Consider the following 19,516-nt stretch of genomic DNA (forward strand, 5'->3'; position numbering starts at 1 on the left):
ATATATGTGTGTGTGTGTGTGTGTGTGCATTTATCGAAATATATTTTGATTCTTCGCTCGACTTCTATATATTCTTTAGATCTTTATCGATGGACAGGCATTACCCATTCATTCTGTACCATCTCTCTGTTGTATTGAAAAAACACTTTTAGCTTGATCGCTAACACACGTCGCCTCTGTTGTCTTACTTAAATAAATACATGTATATATTTTGATTGTTCGCTCACTTCACGGTACGTTTGTGGGAAAGCGAATGGCCATTGTTGTCCTTTACGCGAAAGAAGGCGGCAAGTTGTGCTTGCGTTTCAGACTATGTGAGGGAAAATACTTCCCCAAAATTAGGTACTTTTCACCTTGCCAAGCCTTTTAGCTATAGCTTAATCAGAACCTCGTCCCTACGAGCGGACGACAGTCCGCTTGCTCTGTGTCGGAGAAGAATAGACGTTTTCACCTGAATGGTTGTAGTATTAGCTACATACAAGGTTCGTACGATGGGACAGACGATAAAAAAAATCAAGTATAAAAATGCTCAGTGGGTTAAAGCGTACATCCTGGCCATTAAACACAGAGACCAGGATACAGGACGTGCTGAATTGGAGATCGCATGCAATGGAATGCCACGATCAAGTATGGAATTATTGAACGCTGCGCTTGGCAACTATAGGATGTGTCAATGAAATCAACAAGATCACATCGCTTGCATTGTCAATGGAAAATAGCGGCGCCTTGAAGATAGCATCGTCTGGAGGGGGTCAATAGTGGGTAAACAATAGCAGCTACATGGCACATAAACACACGGACACAGCAAGAAACACATTCGGTCTCAAGATCGTATTTTTAATACGTTACTTCATAAATGAGATCATGTAACAGCAAGATCTGCTGTTATCAACTAACGGAATGAATCAAAAGAATTGCGTTGTCACAAACGAATTGACAGTCTGGTAAATTCGAAATGTGGAAGGCAGCGCGCCCCCGCTAAATTGGCCGGAAGAAATACAATCTGAAAGGGTTTAATATTGAAGGGTGAGAAAACAAACACAGATACAACGTTTTAATAATAATATAAGAATAATAGAAAACAAGAAGAGCACACAATCGTCAATGCACCCGACTCGTTATTAACATAAACAACACGTCAACTCATCATAAACATAAACACAATAATATGGAATGTGTGCAGTATAATGTTCATCCTGAGACATAACAGTAGTAACGTTACATAGTTTTTATAGCTTTATCGATGAACATGCTTCGTTATTATTGTGATGATTATGACGGTGATGATGATGATCATTATTACTATGGTGATGGTGATAATGACGGCGATGATGATCGGCTGTAGTAGTAAGCTATATCTTCATTGTAGTGATCACATTGATAAGCTTCTTGGTTCGGTGAACATGTTTCCCCTTTGAAATGGTTCTCACCTGAGCTCAATTGATACTATCATTACCATCTAGTGTAGAGTAATTTGAGTGCGGGAAAAACAGATTTTACACCTTCTAGGATAACACTCTGGTGATAACAGCTGTTGGTGAAGCTTTAATAGTGGGTGTGGTAGCGATATTTTGTTGGCAGCAAAACGCTTAGCTTGCAAATGTGCCAGCGCATTTACATATGACCGTATGGCATTTTTCCACACTCATAGTGAACTGATTTAGCCCCAATAGGGGTGTACTTTTACTATGGGACGCTAACAGTGTTAAGCCAATTGATCAGTGAAGCAAAGGACGAAACGTATGGCGCGTAGTGTCGTAGTTTCTTCTTGCTTTCTAAGCAGGTCGATATCAGGCATTGCTTTTTTCCTTTTGTCTAGTTGTTCTGCCGCCTATTCTATGCGCAATACTGATCTCAATGATCACCAGACATGATCACTATATAAACTAATATGCGCTAAATGAATGATAAAGTTAAAGCATCATAAAGTCGTGTCGCCAGTTGTACAAATGCTGCGTAATTTGCTTGGCGTACACCTCACTCTGTTTTTAAAGCCTTTATAAAGTAATCACTTGTTCTAGCGAAAGACAGAGATAGCAACGTATTCTCCCCGATCTCTGCGCTCTTTACAAAGATACTTAGGTCTTCTCCATTGCAACTTACAGAACATAAACAGAACAATTGAACTTATTCTATAAATAAATTATCTCGAACTCCTATCGACACTCAACATTACCTAGGGAATGTTTCGATGCGTTGGAATATTTTATGTGTTTGTGTGTGTAATTTTATTTATTGCAGCATAATGCTGTAGTAATGGACCTTCCTCGATATTTATACCCTGCTTCCGGCTTGCGTCATTAAAATATAGTTATTTTTTTTGCCCTATTATAATGGTTACTAAAGTGGCCTTTGGCAATTCAGGTTACCGTGTTTATAATATTGCTATTGCAATTGTGTGTATTTGTTCCCAGGTTCCTAGCGGGCGTTTTAGAAGCGTTACTTGTCGAAGTGTGCAATATTCCTTTTTGATTTGCGCTCTTTCTCGCACTCGCATTGTATAAATATAGATATTATTATATCAAACCTCTAGCCATTGGTAGTACTATTCAGTAAGCTAGTTGTTCGTAGCAGCGTGACAACGCCAGAGTCGCGTTAGTACTTCAAACGTGTGAGCATGATATTTCGTCTAGTGTGTTCATCGGCATAAGATGAGATCCATTTTCCAGTCGAAGTCCAATTATTCTAATCGGCTGATTTGACGCTTAAGACCCTCGTGGCCTACTTTTCTACATGCTCGGCCTGTTGACCCCGAACACTCCCATCGAATAGTCGAGTGGTTGTCGATCTGGTACCGCCGAGTCCTTCTGCGAGGCGTTACTGCCTGATCTCTGACGATGATGTTTCTGGTGGGCGACTTCGGGCTGCTGTTGGCCGCCAATAGGTGGTTCCTGTGTCGCTCCTGCTGATAAATGGAATGAGTTTGGAATGGAAAGCGATGATAGACTCATCGGAATAGGTAAAGTGTTCAGGCTAATAGGGACTTCATGGTAGCGGGGCCCGCTTTCGGGCGACGATCCACTGGCTTCACCGCCGCTGCTGCTTGCGTTGTGGCCACGGTTTCCGTTAACCGCGGCGCTGGGAGAGCCGGCAGCAGCAGCAGCCGCAGCGACGCTCGGAATGCCGAAGCTGATTGGTCCTGGCACTCCAACGCTGCTGGTGACGCCTCCAGTGACAATCGGATTGAGAACGGTTCCCGCGGCGGTCATGTTGTGGCTTGCAGAGACAGCGGATGTCGCTGTTATTGTTGTGTCGTACTGTGCACAGATGCTTGGCATTCGTTCAGCTTTGCCCGACGGCATGTTGTGCTTGGTCCGAATGTGAGCGTGAAGATTCGAATTGGTCTTGGAACGATAGCCGCAGACGGGACAGGCGTAGGGTCGCTCGCCTGGAACAGTCGCGGAAATAGATCGTGTCAAAAATCAAAGTAATATCGTGTTATTACATAGTGACGACGGTGATTCACTTAATGACCCGGAAATCTTCAACATCTAAAGAATATTCTATCTGACTATATGTTTTTTCTGTCATTACAACAGGCACATACTATGCGACTAATCCCTTGTTATTGTTGTTGTTGTTGTTGCTGTTGTTGTTCAGACAACTTACCTGTATGGACTCGACAATGCTTGCGAAGCGAATCGAATCTCTCGCTGCGATATTCGCAGTCTCCACAAATAAAGGGACGGTCGCCGAAATGTTCCGCTAGATGATTGCGCAAATTCGTTGAATACGAGTGTGTGCGGAAGCTGCAATTCCCATGCGTGCAGACATAGAGCGTCTGTGAGCTGTCCGACCCGGAACCGCCTCCTCGATACATTGCCACGTGTGCTCCAACTTGAACGTAAGTCATGTTGCGAAGTTGGGGGTCTTCGTCCATCGGCGCTGTTGTCGCAGCTGCTGCTGTTGCTGTAGAGGACGACGATGACAGCGCTGTCCTATCGTCCTTTACGGACCCGCTTCCCATTCCTGAAAAGAGTCATGTTCCAAAACGAGATGGCCGCATAGACACACATACGCCACACGCATCGGTTTCATTCACACGGCTTCGTACTTTTACCTCATTTTAGCTACTTTGTTTGTTATTTGTTTGAAGCAATAACTACTATTCATTCATCACCTGCATGCAAAGAAACTGAAAAAAAATAGGCAAGCGATAATCAAAGCGGACATTCCAATAAGACGCGATACATACATTCGTAACAGCACGTCGTACATGCACGCCCTCCTACCCCCCCCCCTCCTCCCTACCCCCTCTCTCTCTAGCTAACACACATTCAATATTAAGCAGTAATAAGCATTGACTTTCTATCTTTTTATCTCGCTTCAGTGCAATGTTCTCCATTCGTTTGGTGTTAACTTTCCAACGACCTCCCAAGAACGCCGATGACTCATCACCGTCACCATCGCCATGATAAAGAGCGCAGATGTGATTTGCGACATTTGCCATGACGGCCGTAGTAACGTCGGTAATGCGTTGATTTCCAGGTAAAATGTATCAACTGCGGCAACAAGCAGAAAACTGTTGTGCGTTGCTTTCAGCTATTGCTGGACGTATAGCGGAATCGGGTGTGCGTCCTAGCACTATACTTTGTCATCGCATGTGTGTCTGTGCGTGATACGTTTTTTCATCCAGGCGGCAACGTTGGGGGGGACTTAAATGGAAAGTCTGATGAAAGTATGACTATAACATATAGGAGAGTATTTGCTATGTGGATACACTAATGGCATCTTCTGTTTGCTATCAAGCTTGTGTATAATGATATTGAGGGTTAGTGATCTAATACGCAAGGAGCGAAGCTGTTGGAGATGAAAGACGAAAATACTATTTTTTACAAGCTTATTTTTCTCATTGGGTATTTTAGTGAACATAGAAGAAAATGCTCGCGGACGTTAATATTGTTGTATTTTATACAGATTTAGTATAAATATCCACCGCAACAAAAGCCCGTACGTTAAATGTGAGATGAGCGAACGAAGCGTTATTGTTATTTAGACGTCTGCCAGAAATCAGCCGGTGTTATCACACCGTCTGCAACCAATAATAAAGCCCCTTTTGATACGCTAACATTAAATCAATAGACACGTCGCTGATGAAAACACGTGCGCAGAACGCCACTGTTTATACGTCAGACACACACGCACACACAGAGATACCACAATTAAACGATAATCAGCGTAGCGATAAATAAATGATCAAATGAAGAATAGAAGATAGAGGCACACGTATGCCACGCGCTAGTCACGCACTCGGACCACACCTCATACACTCGCAGCCATTCGCAGCAGACAGAATGCAAACGACACAGAGAATCTGAAAGAAAAAGCAAAATTAGTCGAGTTCTGTAGATAATTCTGGAGGAGATGTGCGCCACTATTGCGTCTCGTTTTACCTCGAAGTTGTTATTATCGAAGTTGTCGTCGGGAGTTTTGCTGCATACTGTCAAACGATGCTAAAACCTTTCGAAAAGCTCCATCGAACGACAACAAATGTAGGATGCTCTGATCACGTCTAGACTGCAGACATGTTTATGTTGATACCAAACACCTTGTACTATAAACACATTAGAAGAAAAGCCCCGATTTTTAAGATGTTACAGGCTAACAATTAGATCAGATAGTTCCATGCAATCAGTCGTCGTTTTTCGAAATACTGCTTTGTGAATCTACATGAGCACTGTAATAAATACACGCAAACATTCGAAAACAACTAATTAATGCAACAATGCGCATGGCTTATTTATACACACGGTTTATTCTGGTTGTTCTACTTTTGTTTGAGTTCTTCATAATCAGTGGTGTTCTGTTTGCACGAGACCGGTTCATCTAGTTAACAATGCATAGTATGGTGGCATGGGTGTTATCTTAGAAATGTCCTACTGTCTCTTGTTGTTATTATTACTTATCGCGCAACAATTTCCGAGCGGAGTTACGCTAACATTTCACTAGACAAAATGCTAACAATTATGCTCAGTAGTTAAATTCACTATTCTTCCTACACTATGGCACTAGCGACACCAAACAACGAACAAAACTCCACAATACTAAGCACGGGACCTATCTTGCCTGGTGACTGTCATGGGTTTCGTTTAACTCTTATGAAATTTTTAATAATAATTGCCAAGGATTCATATGACGACTTGAGCGTTCCGTTAACCAGAAAAATGCTATGCAGTTGTTTTTTTTTCTATGGACAAATTATATTCACGAACAAAACGAATAAGGCAGACCAAAGGTATCGTCCCACTAAAGGATTAATTCAAGTTCTCCTTCGAATTTTATAAAGTGCGTTACGGCAACACTCTCAAGCTCAATTGTATTTAGTCTGCACTCAAGCCTCGACATTGAGTATTTATTACCTTATATATATACGGTACATTAAGTAATGGACAACGATGATGACTCGTCAAGTGCAATGGTATCTATCGTCTAAAGCGAAAATGAGGACGACTTGTCTTTGGAATTATGCAGAGAGCTCTACGGCGGACAGTATTTCTACTTTCTGTTCATAAAAACTAACAATATCCATCTTTGTGTTACTGCTGACTCCATTTATATATAATTAAATAAATAAAGGAACATCCGCTTAGTGAGCTCGAAGCCTTCCGATTGTCTGGGGGTTGCGCCCCCAAGAGCACTTATACTACGGGCGGCGATGGTGAAGACGTGCCAGGATCCACCGCTGACGCTAACGAATGCTTCACTTCCAGATGCATCTTGAGATGATTAGGTCTTTTCGCTGTGAACTCGCAGTGCGGACATGAGAATGGCCGATCCACGGTGTGCGTCCGGAGATGCGAAGTCAAATGCGATCGAACCTTCGCTCGATAATCGCACAGGTGGCAAGCAAATGGACGAGGTCCTCCACTGTGATGTAGTCCTTCATGGTAGCGTAGTACAGAAATATTATCACACGAAAACGTACATATGGGACACGTGAAGGAGCCGGAATTGCTGCCGGCTGTTCCGATCACAATAGAACTGAAGCCTGAGTTGGCAGTCTGCGATGACGCAGGTGAACACAGGGCAGAGGCAGCAGCCGCGGCCGCCAGGGCGACAATCTCTGAAGACATCACTTGATTGTCCGTGTCGTCGACGTACGATTCATCGTTGACGACACTGCAATTGCTTTTGCAGCTATCCGCCAACCGTAGCGCTGAAATAATACGTGTAATCTCATTCATTTGGCTGTGCTTTGTACTGCATATGTAGTATACCGTCATATATATATGTTCGATGTGTATATATATAAAACATATAGTGTTTAAGATTTTGCATGCATAGCAAGTGATCTTATAATTTATAGTTTCTAATCTTCTGATGGTAATTTAATATGAACGCTAGGAACGCCTTCAAAAATATTGAGGACATTCTCCTCTGGGCAGGATCAGGGGGGTGATAGGCTTTCAAGATGTCTACCTAGAAAAGCAAAACTAATATCACTAAATTATGTGAGCAGCAAAATCCGTGTAGCTGCGTTTGTCCAGGAATATATATATATATATATATATATATATATATATATGTATATATATATATATATATGTATATATACATGTATTTATATAGACCACACGGGAAACCTTCCGTTTATAGTCTTGATTTTTTATTTTATTATTGTTATCGTCATTATAATTACCGTCATTAGCGTGATTGCTTGAAACAAGCCAAACATCCCCTCATCTTTGCTTCTCACTCGCTTTTTTTTCGTATTGACAGATCGTATATCATCACTACCATCATAATGACCATTACTGTTGTTGTTGTTGTTGTTATTTACAATGCAGGGGGGTTGGAAAGCGAAACAAAATACAGCCGTTAATATATTTCCTATAATAGTCACCCCACTTCAGCTACAGCATAATTACAAGTTTATTATTAATTTAACAATTATTAATTTTCTGAAAGTTTCAGAGAATCTTTTAGTCATTTATCTATGACGTTTTGCATAACCGTCACATTTTCGCTCCTGCCGTGGTTCGTGTTTAGCCCGTATATTAATATGGATACATTCGTTCTTCGATTACTGTGTAATTTACACCTAAACAATTGTCTTCGACGTTTCTAGGTAGATTCTATACAGTAGCAGCTGAACAGTTTTCCCGCCGAAGTTCCCGGTTTCAAGAACTACGAAACGCAGGGGCAACTGCTTTCGAAGAACTGATAAAAATAAGGGTCTCTTTATTAATTACGCTCGATTTGCTCGGCGATAATCTACCAGGCAAAAAAAAACCCACAAATTCCATTATTATGCCGTGCGCCTGTTGCGCGTTGTCACTGAGCTGCAACACAATCTCTTTCTCGCATCTAAACTACCCCTCTTCATTAGCATTTGTACCCAGTTGAAATGCAAATAACCCAGGTCTCGTACAACCTGTTAAAAATATGGGACCTGTCTCTTCACCTGATTGCCAGCGCGAAGCCCTAGTGGGTAGCGATCCCGTGCTGGATTTCCCGCGGCGCAAAAAGACTAAATGACTACATGGTCCTGAAAATGTACAGGACAAGAGTATGTCGCCGAAGGCTTCGATTCCTTACTACTTTTTGTTTCCTTGCTAGTATATTGTATTATGACAAACGAGTGAATCCATATTCAATGTATTTTGTGCGAGCCGATAATGCTCTACCAACGTACTTTATAATTTTTCTTCTTGCGCACTCCTTAGGAACCTTGTTGTGTTCTTCTCGCGAATCTGAAATATAGGCGTCTATTGAAAAGAAGCCTTCCTATGCTTGTCTTGGGATAATGTACTAGACGCCTCCCCGCCCGCCCGTCCGCCCGCCAGCCGGCCGGCCGGCTGCTTCAGAGTAACATTAAAAGTAAGTCTCTTTTGCTATGCGCATTACAACTATATATAATAATTGTTATTAATATTGCTGATTACAACTGTATTTTTGTCTGCATCTGTGTGTGTGTGTGTGTGTATATATGGCGTATTGATTATGTTCCAACAATTCGAAGATATTCCAATACCAATACATCAGGTCATCATAATAGACAAAATTATTAATTCACGGTAATTGTCCATATCTGTTTTGAACATCGTAACAAGGCAACAATATGTTTCATTGATTGATTGATTTTTCACCTTTTTAGCATAATAAGCTCAGCATTTTTTTCCTGTGTTCGGACAGCGTTCTCGTCATCGTTTGTTTTGTTCTCACATCCTCTCATACAAGCACACATCCATATATTACTGTATTCATACATTCATCGGTTCACCTCAGAATTCCCGATTCATCGGTGCAGATCAAATTCGTGCCCTCGTTTAAATTCTAAATACTTTTAACACTTAACGGGTCGCACAGACAGATAACATCAACTCCGGTTCTTAGTCCCTAGGAGACAACGTATATAAGGTTGTATTGTAAGGTTGTTATGTAAACCCCCCTATTTAACGTATTAGACCTTTTGCGCTTTACTTCTGTCGAGCAAGCAATTCTTAGCGTTCTGATGGACCACGTCGATATGTTTGTTAAGCTGTTTTGGTGCACAGGGCTCGTCACAGAACATGCAGCGTACACATTGGCCCTCCATGTTTTGTCGTATCGTGCCGAGCAACGATTCAACGTGCTGGCGTGCAACATGACTTTCATAAGCGCATTTTGATATCATTGGACGGCCACAGTAGACGCATTTGATCGCCGGCGCTGACTTATGCTTGTTGCGGTGCCGATGAAAGCTGCCAACGTTAAACGTAATGTAAGGACAGAAGTCGCATGCGTATTGTGTTCCACTGCCTCCGGTTCCTCCCGTAGTGTCACTACTTAACGCCGTCGAGTGATTGTCGGGGTTCGGGTAGACCCCAGACGCCGGCACAGGCTCTGATGGATCCAATCCGATCGGCGGGACGAGTATAGTACCGCTTGAGGCTGCCGGCGCGACATTTCCGATCGAACCAGCGGCGCCTGGAGATGCGATCAGATCATCTCCGCACGAATGCCCGCTTAGTGTTGAATAATCGCTGGCCTGTAACCCACATAGGCTGCACTTGAATGCAGTGAGCATTCGGGTGAGAGACTCCTTTTCCCGATGATGCTCTCTGCCGACGTGTTCGTAGAGTGCCTCAAGGCTTTCCGCTTTGAGAGTGCAGAACGTGCACTTTTGCGGAGTGCTCTCACTATCGCTCAAATGCTGTTTTAGGTGATCGTTGAGTTCGAGCGAGCACCGCGTCGAGAATTGGCACAGAGTACAGAGGTGCTCAATTTTTGTGATCGGTTTATTTCCTCCAGGAATCGATCCCATACTTCGTTCTCCTGCGGAACCTAGTCCACAGACCGAAGATCCTACATTTTTACTCCCGTTTGCACCGGCAATGCTCGTGGAACCGGCTTTCAACACCTTGTCCGTTTTCTTGATGCGGGCAGAGCCTTTACGAGCCGACGACGCTGGCAAGGCCAGTCCAGTGAGACTGATCGACGAACTTCCCGTCGTTGCAGCAGAGGAACTTCCAGAAGTTGTCACCGCAGCAATCACAGCTTCCTCTGAAAGGGGCGCCCGCGGTTAGAGCAGACGAGAGACACCCCATTCAGTTAACCAAAATGCAATTATAATCATAGTAGCAGCAGCAACACCATCATTATAAAAAAAAAAATCAATCAACACGCCAATCGAACTGTAGAGAGAAAATATATATTATTTCACTGCACGCCATTTTTGTCACACAGCGACATCTTGATGGTATTGGAACAACTTCAGCAATGCGTAGAAAACGACATTCGGTGAGCAGCATTCAAAGTCGATCAGTGTTAGCCTTCATCCTAGATGATCTTATAAAACATGGAGCTTTTCAATAGTTTTTCAAAAAAAAAAAACAACGCCTAGCCAAGATTAAAGCGGCGGTTAAAGTGAAGCACTATGAATCTTAAGTAATAGTGATCCATGCATCACTATCAAACGTACACACAACGTATTTAATGATACTAACCGGCGTTCTAACGGACCACTGATGGTCTTTAAGTGCATACAATTCAGCTGGTGCTTACGCTTGACTTCTTTGGCACATGAGTAATGTCCCTACATATATTTGGCTGCATTTCCACTCATTTGAAGCCAGCTCTAAGATGGTGCCATGGCAAGTGCTGAAAGGCGCCGCACCCGCCCTTCAAACAGTCTCCATTTTTGCAATCAACGCTTCATTAGTGCTAGAATTAGTTGCTCACACCAAGCCGATTCCGTCCTCCATTGGGGACTTCATCGGCCAAAATTGAAGACACCATTTTGTGATATTTGCGTCTTTTGCAAATAGTTTCATTTATTTTAACTAATAATTTCACACAAAACCAAGCTGCTGCCGTCTCCAAACTTCTTCTGCTAAATATATAATATTTGATTATGGTCAGTGTTCATTCGGTTGGCTAAGCTCTCCCGGGCACCTGAGGGCGCCCTTGTTTACCATGGTCATACACACACATATATATATATATATACGTGTATATATATATATATTTATTTGTACCATTAATGACTCATCACATCGTGGCCGCTACAGCTGCGGTTTTTTCTGTCTTAGTATGTAAGTAAACCAATTCCTCGGTGAGACTGAACGATTAAGATATGAGTTGATATAAGAGTAATATGAATTGGCGTTACTCCGTCATTTACCATCAGATTTGGCAGCAGCTACACACATTCTAAAGCTGTTTTGCTTTTGTTTTTCTATTAACTTGATGCTATGATCTAGTCATTTTCCTAATAGAGCGTGTCTAATCTCCATTTCCAATAATATCAATGGATAGATGCATTTGCGTTTTGTATACTTGGCACTTGGCGGTGTCCTTTTTACGGCATGTAATGTATCCTGGGTGTTGTCTGCAAGATTAAGTTACGTATAGATATAAAGCACTTTCTGCGCTAAATTGCGTAGCTTGTACTAAAAAAATTAACCTATTCAAAATGTATATTTTTTTCCAACAAGAAATCAACGCTTGTTTTCGTAACGCATACCATGTATGCATTATTCCACTTCTATTATAAAGGCGGCAACCTTGAAAAAATAAGTACTTTTGCTATAGCAGCGTCATATAAGGCACATCAGCAGCCCGTGTCGTTACTTATACGTGTTGGCCTTTGCTGTCAGTACAGATTTGTTACTTCGATTGTTTAGGCTTGAAGCTCTCGATTCAACCTCAGCTGGCAGCGGATGTGCTTTATAAAACACAGTTAGTCATGACGACGAGTCGTCGAGGCCTAGTTTATCAAACTAGCCGACTAGAAGGCACTGCGATGCAAACAAAGGTACAAGTATTCCTTGTACTCCTAAAATGTCCTTACCCACATTGAATAAGCTCTTAAAAACAACGCCTAATTATTGAGCGCTGAGCACGGCTAGCGTGTTTCGCAACACGCATCTGCTGTTTCTGGGCACCAAGCTGTAGTTATAGGAATCAACGAATAAATACTACACCAACTTTTACTTAGCGTACCTAGTAGAAACCAGAATAAAAGCAATAGATTTTTTTTTATAAATCAAAGTTTTATGGTGATGAGAAAGAAGGATGATGGAGACTAAGTTATGATGAGCTATAGCCACCCTGATAAAATTTGTCGAGAGTCTCGTAAGCAGTCTGCAATCTGTCCGATTATTTACGAGAAGAGCTCGCGTAGGTCTACGTTATAAATTAAGAATAAATACCTACTTTTTATATAATGTATATATGTTTAAGTACTTTGTTTCAATTTTCTCCAGAAGCAATATTTCTCGAAAAACAACTGCGGCTCTGCCGCGCGTTTGCTATGATTCATGGGGGGGTGATTTTTGCAGCGCGATAATTGCTCAACTGGTGCATTGTTATGAACGTTGTGATTTTTCGAGACCTTTCCAAGAAGCAGTTCTCATCTTACGAGTCTACGCGGTATATATATATACATATATATATGTATGTATATATATATATATATATATATACACATACATACATATATATATATATAATATTATACTACTAATAATATAATTTAATATTATTACTGTTATTATATTATAAATTAGAATTTTAAAATGACATAGGCGTGGACCCAAAAGGGGCACTACGCATTTCGTAGCTAAGACTAGCAGGCCTTTCTTCTCATTATTCCTTAAGATCCAATAATATTATCGGTATAATAATCGATATATGTCTGTATAGAAATTATATATATATATATATATATATTAATAAATAGAATGTACACACTGGTGGGAAGATGTTGACTAAAGTGGCTGGCTAAGCTTAATACCACAAGAGTTCAACATTAATGTTTCCCCTAAGTACAACGAAGTAAAATAGTTTCCGCCTTTGTATTTCTTTTTTTTTTTTTTTGTTATGCGTGGTACACGCAAATTTGCTGGGAAATAATTCCACGAAAAAATGAGTAGATTATCGTCATTACGTAAGGACGATGATCAAGAGGCCTTCTGATTACATTTCTTGTTCTAACTGAAATCGTTTTTGAAGAGGGCGCTTCTCTATACAACCTTGCTAATCTGTTTAGTATAATTTGATAGTTAGTAAAAAAAGATGTAGTATGATTAACAGACGGACGAATCCGACGAGGACTGAAATGCACGTTTGCTGCATAGTAAGGATGCATATCAAGTCACGCGTCTCGTTTGAGTACATGAAACTTCTGACCTATTGCCACATATCGCTCACTAATGCCTCAGTGCATCATCTCTTTTGGCCCACACCAATTTCTCCCCCTTTCTCTTTTTTCCTCTAATTATCTTCGTTTTGCTAATTATCCTTGCTATGATGGTAATCTTTTGGTACATTCGGTGCCGAAGCCGTAAGCAGACTTAACAGATTACTAGGGTAGGCCATCTGCGCGGCCTTATCCACCAGCTTTGAACTCTGAGCCGGGCTGTTTCGAACGCCGTCTTTGCGGGGTGTTGGTCGCTTTATGCCTTCGTGCACCTCTCGGACGTGCCGTCGAAGATTCGACATTTTCGAGTATTTATAGCCGCAGATTGAACACGAATACGGTTTAACGCCGAGATGTGTCGAAGTGTGCTCAAACAGACGCTGCTTGTAGTTTGTTTGATAGGGGCAGTGAACACAGCGGTAGAGATAAGGTGCACACGAGTTGACTGATGCGAGATCGGCGCCACCTGCTGAGCCTGGCCCAGCTACGACGGTTCCATCCGGCGACATCAGAGCGCCGGTATGATGGCCTGGTATGAGATCGCCAGGCGAAACTAGGTCTCCAGTGACGAGATCGCCTGCACTGCCGCCTCCAACTAGGTCTGCCGCGCTGACCAGGTCGTCATGACCTATTGGGTTAGGAATTGCCGAGTTGATCGTGATAAGGGAAAGGGGTGGCGGCCATCCGATGAGTCGATATCCATCGATCGACCGAGCCGTCCGTGGTCCCCAGCGAGTGCCGAGTGCGCGATTGTTGTTGGTCCGCAAGACAGCCGAGTGCCCACGACGAATTAAGACCGCAACAACAACAACAACAACAATAACAGGAACCCAAGCCGGATGACACCAAATGAAACAGAAACACAAGGATGGGGATACGCAAGGGAAAAAGAAAAACAACAACAACAACACAAGAGAATACGTATAAAAACAGAGTAATGTTAGAGGAGAAGTCACCAGATGGCGCCACATGCAGCAACACACAGCAGGCACTAAGCACCCTGCACACAGACAGGTAGGTAGGCTTATGTTTACCTGAGGACCAGCGACTAGTAAGAGCGTAAACGACAACCGATCATCGATACACAACTACAATGGATAGTTGATAGAAGGTAGACTAGTTTCTAATCCTGTACCATGTAGACACCTAGTCGTCCCGCCTTTGTAATGATAGTCGCTGTTTTAGAGTAGTCCGTTGAAGTAATTTAGCCATACCGCTGCCCCGTCGTGCCCATTGGTTCATGATGAGATTGTTGTTAGTGCACTCGATTTCACTCTGTTGTCGAGGTCAGTCCAGGTGATAATCAGTAAGTATCACTGCAGCTAGCACTCTTTGCACAAAGTCGACGCAGTCACGGCACACGCTTGCATTGTAATCAGTCGGTCAGTCAGGAGAGTCGGATCACGCGGCAAATTCAATCAAAGGCTCAAATCACCATACGAGCAGAGGACAATGGGTAGAGGATAACCTCATCGAGATGTGTTTCTGCAACCTGATGTTTTGTTGCGCATAGAATCACAACGCACAGCATACAGGTAGGAGAGACACAAAGACGCGACAAAAAAGCACTAGAAATCAGTTACTGCTTCTGTCAACAATCAATGATGGTAAGTTAATCACTAAAAAGATTGATCGGTTTGGAGGTATAAACGAGCGGGCAGTATTATGAAGTATGAAAAGCGCTTAATCACAGGCGTAAGCTGCATCTTCACGTATGGTGGCAATCAGGCGATCCGGCTGTTGAAACAACTACGTCGGTAACCTCGTCGACAACAACGACGCATTACTATATGTGCCAGCGGCAGGCAACTTGAGAACGCAATACCACAACTTGTGGAAATGAAAACTGTTTACGACGATGGTCCAACGCTGATGTTGCAACTAGCTGAAGGCAACTGTAGCCAGCCGGCCAGCCAATTATAGAGTAGGCCCATGTTAATGGGAATGAAGGCAATCGACGTTGGTGTGCCTTATGCGACTCAACAGCCATCATAGCCTTAGATAACCACAGATGCTGCTAAATGAAGTCGTCAACAGCGAGGCGAAGATGATTCGTGCTCTGCGAAACAGAGCCTGCTTGTTTTGGCCGTGTCGAAACGTTTTAAAGGCAGAAACCTGGAAGAAGAGGTCGATTTTAGTGTCAATTCTAGGACACACTGCCATTGTAAGTTCGCCAGAATTAATACTTAAAATGCATTGACCATTTTTATTATAATATATTTCGCTCTATTAGTATGAGTTTTTCATGGATCGTTCTAATCAGGCGAACTTTAGTGGCCGTTCCTGCTTTGGCATGAATCGTTAATTAACATTTACAAATCACGAATTTGGACTTGCTGGCCAAGTTGGAGAGAAATTCTTGTTTTTGATATTTAGTACTTAACATTACTGCTCATATTCTGACTTACGCTCTAGAACAACAATGTATTGCACTTTGGTTACTATTTTTCATTAAACACTTCAACCAATTGCCATAAATAAAAAAATTCAGGTTCAAACTTATATCTATATAGTAGTTTATGCTTAATAATATAATCACAGATAATAAATGGATAAAAAAATTGTGTCTTTAACATGTGTGGGCGTGTGGGTGTGTGTGTGTTTATTTATTTATTTTAACTCAAACAAGAAATAACAAGCATGACTTTCTAGCCTCATCGCTAACTCCGACTAATATATTTATTTTTTTATCTCTCTGGGTCTTCCACAAAACCACTTGTTTTTTCCGCAATGAAATGTTTATGCCTTTATGACCATAAGACCACCATTGGACTAGAAATATGGCGCCTTTATTCCAATCGGATGAAATCTTTCACCATACACAAATACAATCTACCTTCGGTTCTCTGTTTTAATTTTTTTCGCCCCTTGCCTTCTGATTTTTTGCTCAAAGCTTTTAATTTTATGCCTACACTACTAAATTCACCAGAAGAGGCTGTTAGCAATGTGGTGTTACAAGCGCGCTCTTTGAATAATGTTCACCATCGTGAGAAGATTACCGTTTGTTTATTCACGAATATATCATCATAGCTAGATCTTAAACACAAAATGAATTATGTGCCTTCGCTACGCATTACAGTTGAATAGGACTTAGTGCTATCTTATGGCCCCTCTTTGAAGTTACACCAATTTCGTCGGCTGTTCGCTTTCGACAATATACGACAACCCCCCGTGTACTTCAATAATCGCAGCTAATGATGAGCATCATCGATTTATAGAAATACCCCACAGTTCAATGCAGTGTTACCCAAACACATGATATAGTGCCTACTCGTCACGTAGTCAAATGACTAGGGTTCGATAGCTTATTTAGTAAGCATTGACCAACCAAGATGGCGCCTGCTTCTTATAAAGCATTTTTTGTTTTTAGTGATCCTTGTTGCTATTTGTTCCAGCTAGTTCGAAATATCACACATCTGCTCAGATAATGCACTCGGTATATATATAAAACTCGATTAGCAGGAACTTTTTCCCTTTAGTGATCATGGGGGATTGACATGTCTTCTCCTTAGGGAGAAAATAGAACGACTAGATCTCGCTACTTGTCTTTGTATCTAATGTCTCTGTACATTGCGTAGTTCTGCGGTTTTGCCCACCGGTGTAAAGTATTGACCATCGATATATGAAGAAAGCGTTCATGATTAAATAAGCAAAACATCTATCCATTAAAATTAGATTAAACCGGAACTACTAAATTACAAGGGTTTCCAGTTTGGCAGTCGTTGTAATTTCACTCTCGCCCACAAACAACAAGTCCTGCAAATAATCAGCTGCTTAATTAAGCTTTGGACTGAACCTATCACATCTATATCCCCTGCTGTAATACATTTATGTGATAGATTTTCAATCCAGGTAAGTTTATGTGGAACTATTTGGACGTTTCTTGTCTGTCACGAGTACTTAAGGGCATAATTCGTTTCCTTTTTAAACAGCAATCAGCTCAGAGAATAACTCAAAGGTGGAGGAAGTATTGACAGGTTCGAGATCATAATATATATATATATATATATTAGGTGTAAAGCTATTTGCAGTTTCATCATTCAGGTCTCCTTATTGTGGCTTCGTCCGCTAGGTTCACCGAGATCGTGTGGCCTTTTTCTGTCAGAGCCGGAAGGCCCTCCCTGACACCGGCGCTGGTGGAGCGCTCTCGAATAGTCGGAGAGGAAAATTGTGCTACAAACCGCGCATGAAATAAGGCCTCGGCCACTTTCACCAGCAGCGTTGTGCTGGCGTTCGTGTCGCCAAAGGTAAACACGATGAGTTGTCTTGAAGGGACAGCGTCGGCATGAATATGGCTTTACTCCAAGATGTGCATTCATATGTTGTCGGAGATTGTCTACATGTTGAAAAGGTTTCCCGCACACGGTACATGATACCTCTTCAGACATTCCACCGCTTGTTACGGGAATATTTCCAGCATTCACACTTGTAAGGCTAAAGCCCGTTGATCCAGCCACAAGAATCTTTTCACCGATGCGAAATTCTAGATTACCGCTGGCTGCAGGTATTGACCCCATTGAAGATGCTGGTATCGAAGACGCCGCTAGATTGGCACAAAGACGTTGATGTTGCACTTCATCATTAGCAAGAGCGCCGTCTAGTAGATGGTTGCCGCAATTGCCTGAGGTGCTAAGAATGAGTGTACTGTTGTGTTGTGCTTCGTCTATCTCGGAAGCCTGCTCCGCCTCCAGACTACACGAAGCGAATCCTGAAGGCGGACAAGGTTGTTGTTGTTGTTGTTGTTGTCTTTGACGATGTTGGTGCGGCGACGACGACCCCTGCTGATGCTGGACCTGTTCGTGGTGATGTAATTGTTGAAGTTGAATCTCGCAAAGATCCAATAACGGAAAACGTTCGAGGTTGCCCAGCTTTTTGAAATGTTTATCGGCCCTCGTTTCGTCGTCAACAGGAATGCGGCCATTTGCATCATCAAGTTCTCTGATACTCCGTTGCCGAACAGCTTCATACGAGGTTCCAGCATTCGGGCGATGACCTGAAACGATTGTTAGTAGAATTCCTTCGTCTGCGCTTTTGATAATCATGGGCATCGTCAGTACTTTCCTCCATCTAACTAATTTCTCTACCTCTACTAATTATAGAATGATTGAACTGTCGTGCATAAGGTTGCTCTAATAGGAGCCTAAGCCGTACGCGAGGTACACGTCTAGGTTTTTGCACTTACAACATCTACCAGTAATAGCTATGGATTCAGGTAATAAGGGCGTCTGTTCGTAAATCAGCCAGAGATATTTTTGGTAAGAGCATTGAAAGCGCATAGTGGTTTTTTTTGTTAATAAAAGCTGTTACTTTATTGATATGTCACGAAGTACAGTCAGATATAGTCAGATTTCATTTGTTTATTTAAAAAAAAAAGTAATTACTTGATATTAGAATAATGTACGAAAAAAAAAAATATATATATATATATATTATATATATATATATATATATAATCGAAATATAAAGCTTATAGTGGTGTCATCCCTTATGTATGAAAATCATCTCATTTTTGTAGAAGAAAACTGGACGGATGAAAACCGTGTGGTGGCACAAAAAATGGTCACATTAGCAGAATAATAATAACAGTAAATATTTTATTCATTCAATCATAGGTATGGTCGCACATCGCCTCATGCGTGTCATGTAGACGAGGTGTGCTAAAGCTCTTTTCTCCAAAGGGAGGCAGTTAGCTTGCTTCATTGTCAGTCTACCTCTGTCTCACGTAAATATTGATTATTGCACCTTCTCGTTCTCGCACTCATACGTTTTGTCACGCTTGCCAAGTTTGCCAAAACATTAGTTTGACACTTTTTACGGCTGAACACGCTTTGTCAATGAGTAAGCTTGTTACATTAAAATATACGTTATAAAAATGGTTTAGAAAAAATATAC

General features: G+C 41.8%; 4 protein-coding genes across 12 annotated transcripts in view; all 4 read right to left on the reverse strand.

Moving 5' to 3' along the window:
* Window positions 1-6: 6 nt before the first annotated feature.
* On the reverse strand, window positions 7-6,641 carry LOC111248858 (uncharacterized). Its single transcript, XM_022801874.2, has 2 exons — window positions 3,610-6,641; window positions 7-3,388 (listed from the first exon to the last, which is right to left on the reverse strand). The coding sequence occupies exons 1-2, from the start codon at window positions 3,965-3,967 to the stop codon at window positions 2,730-2,732; spliced, it is 1,017 nt and encodes a 338-aa protein (XP_022657609.2). The 5' UTR covers window positions 3,968-6,641; the 3' UTR covers window positions 7-2,729.
* Window positions 6,642-7,584: 943 nt separating this feature from the next.
* LOC147755832 (uncharacterized) lies at window positions 7,585-10,486 on the reverse strand (the record flags this gene model as incomplete). Its single annotated transcript, XM_086988608.1, is given in 1 exon segment — window positions 7,585-10,486. A coding segment is annotated over 1 exon segment (843 nt). The 3' UTR covers window positions 7,585-9,403.
* Window positions 10,487-11,219: 733 nt separating this feature from the next.
* LOC111250320 (uncharacterized) lies at window positions 11,220-15,779 on the reverse strand. Its single transcript, XM_086988604.1, has 2 exons — window positions 14,839-15,779; window positions 11,220-14,252 (listed from the first exon to the last, which is right to left on the reverse strand). The coding sequence occupies exons 1-2, from the start codon at window positions 14,864-14,866 to the stop codon at window positions 13,717-13,719; spliced, it is 564 nt and encodes a 187-aa protein (XP_086844730.1). The 5' UTR covers window positions 14,867-15,779; the 3' UTR covers window positions 11,220-13,716.
* A 490-nt stretch (window positions 15,780-16,269) lies between these two features.
* The window catches only part of LOC111248859 (uncharacterized), a 59,419-nt gene continuing 56,172 nt past the window's right edge, over window positions 16,270-19,516 (reverse strand). For all 9 annotated transcript variants that reach the window (XM_086988595.1, XM_086988594.1, XM_086988593.1 and 6 more), the window contains one exon: window positions 16,270-18,617. In XM_086988595.1, coding sequence (XP_086844721.1) covers window positions 17,665-18,617 — 953 coding nt within the window. In that variant the 3' untranslated portion in view covers window positions 16,270-17,664. The remainder of the gene's footprint in view (window positions 18,618-19,516) is intronic.

This window comes from Varroa destructor, unplaced genomic scaffold (assembly GCF_002443255.2).
Source record: "Varroa destructor unplaced genomic scaffold, Vdes_3.0 BEIS01000004.1, whole genome shotgun sequence".
NCBI classification, from domain to species: Eukaryota; Metazoa; Arthropoda; class Arachnida; order Mesostigmata; family Varroidae; genus Varroa; species Varroa destructor.

What these genes read in the sequence shown, in the direction of transcription:
- LOC111248858 (XM_022801874.2), bottom strand. Translation starts at nt 3,967, where the DNA reads ATGGGAAGCGGGTCCGTAAAGGACGATAGGACAGCGCTGTCATCGTCG. An exon ending in GCATTGTCGAGTCCATACAG is followed by an intron (nt 3,389 to 3,609) that starts GTAAGTTGTCTG and finishes CGACTGTTCCAG; the next exon opens with GCGAGCGACCCTACGCCTGT.
- LOC111250320 (XM_086988604.1), bottom strand. Translation starts at nt 14,866, where the DNA reads ATGAACCAATGGGCACGACGGGGCAGCG. An exon ending in ATGGGCACGACGGGGCAGCG is followed by an intron (nt 14,253 to 14,838) that starts GTATGGCTAAAT and finishes CTAACCCAATAG; the next exon opens with GTCATGACGACCTGGTCAGC.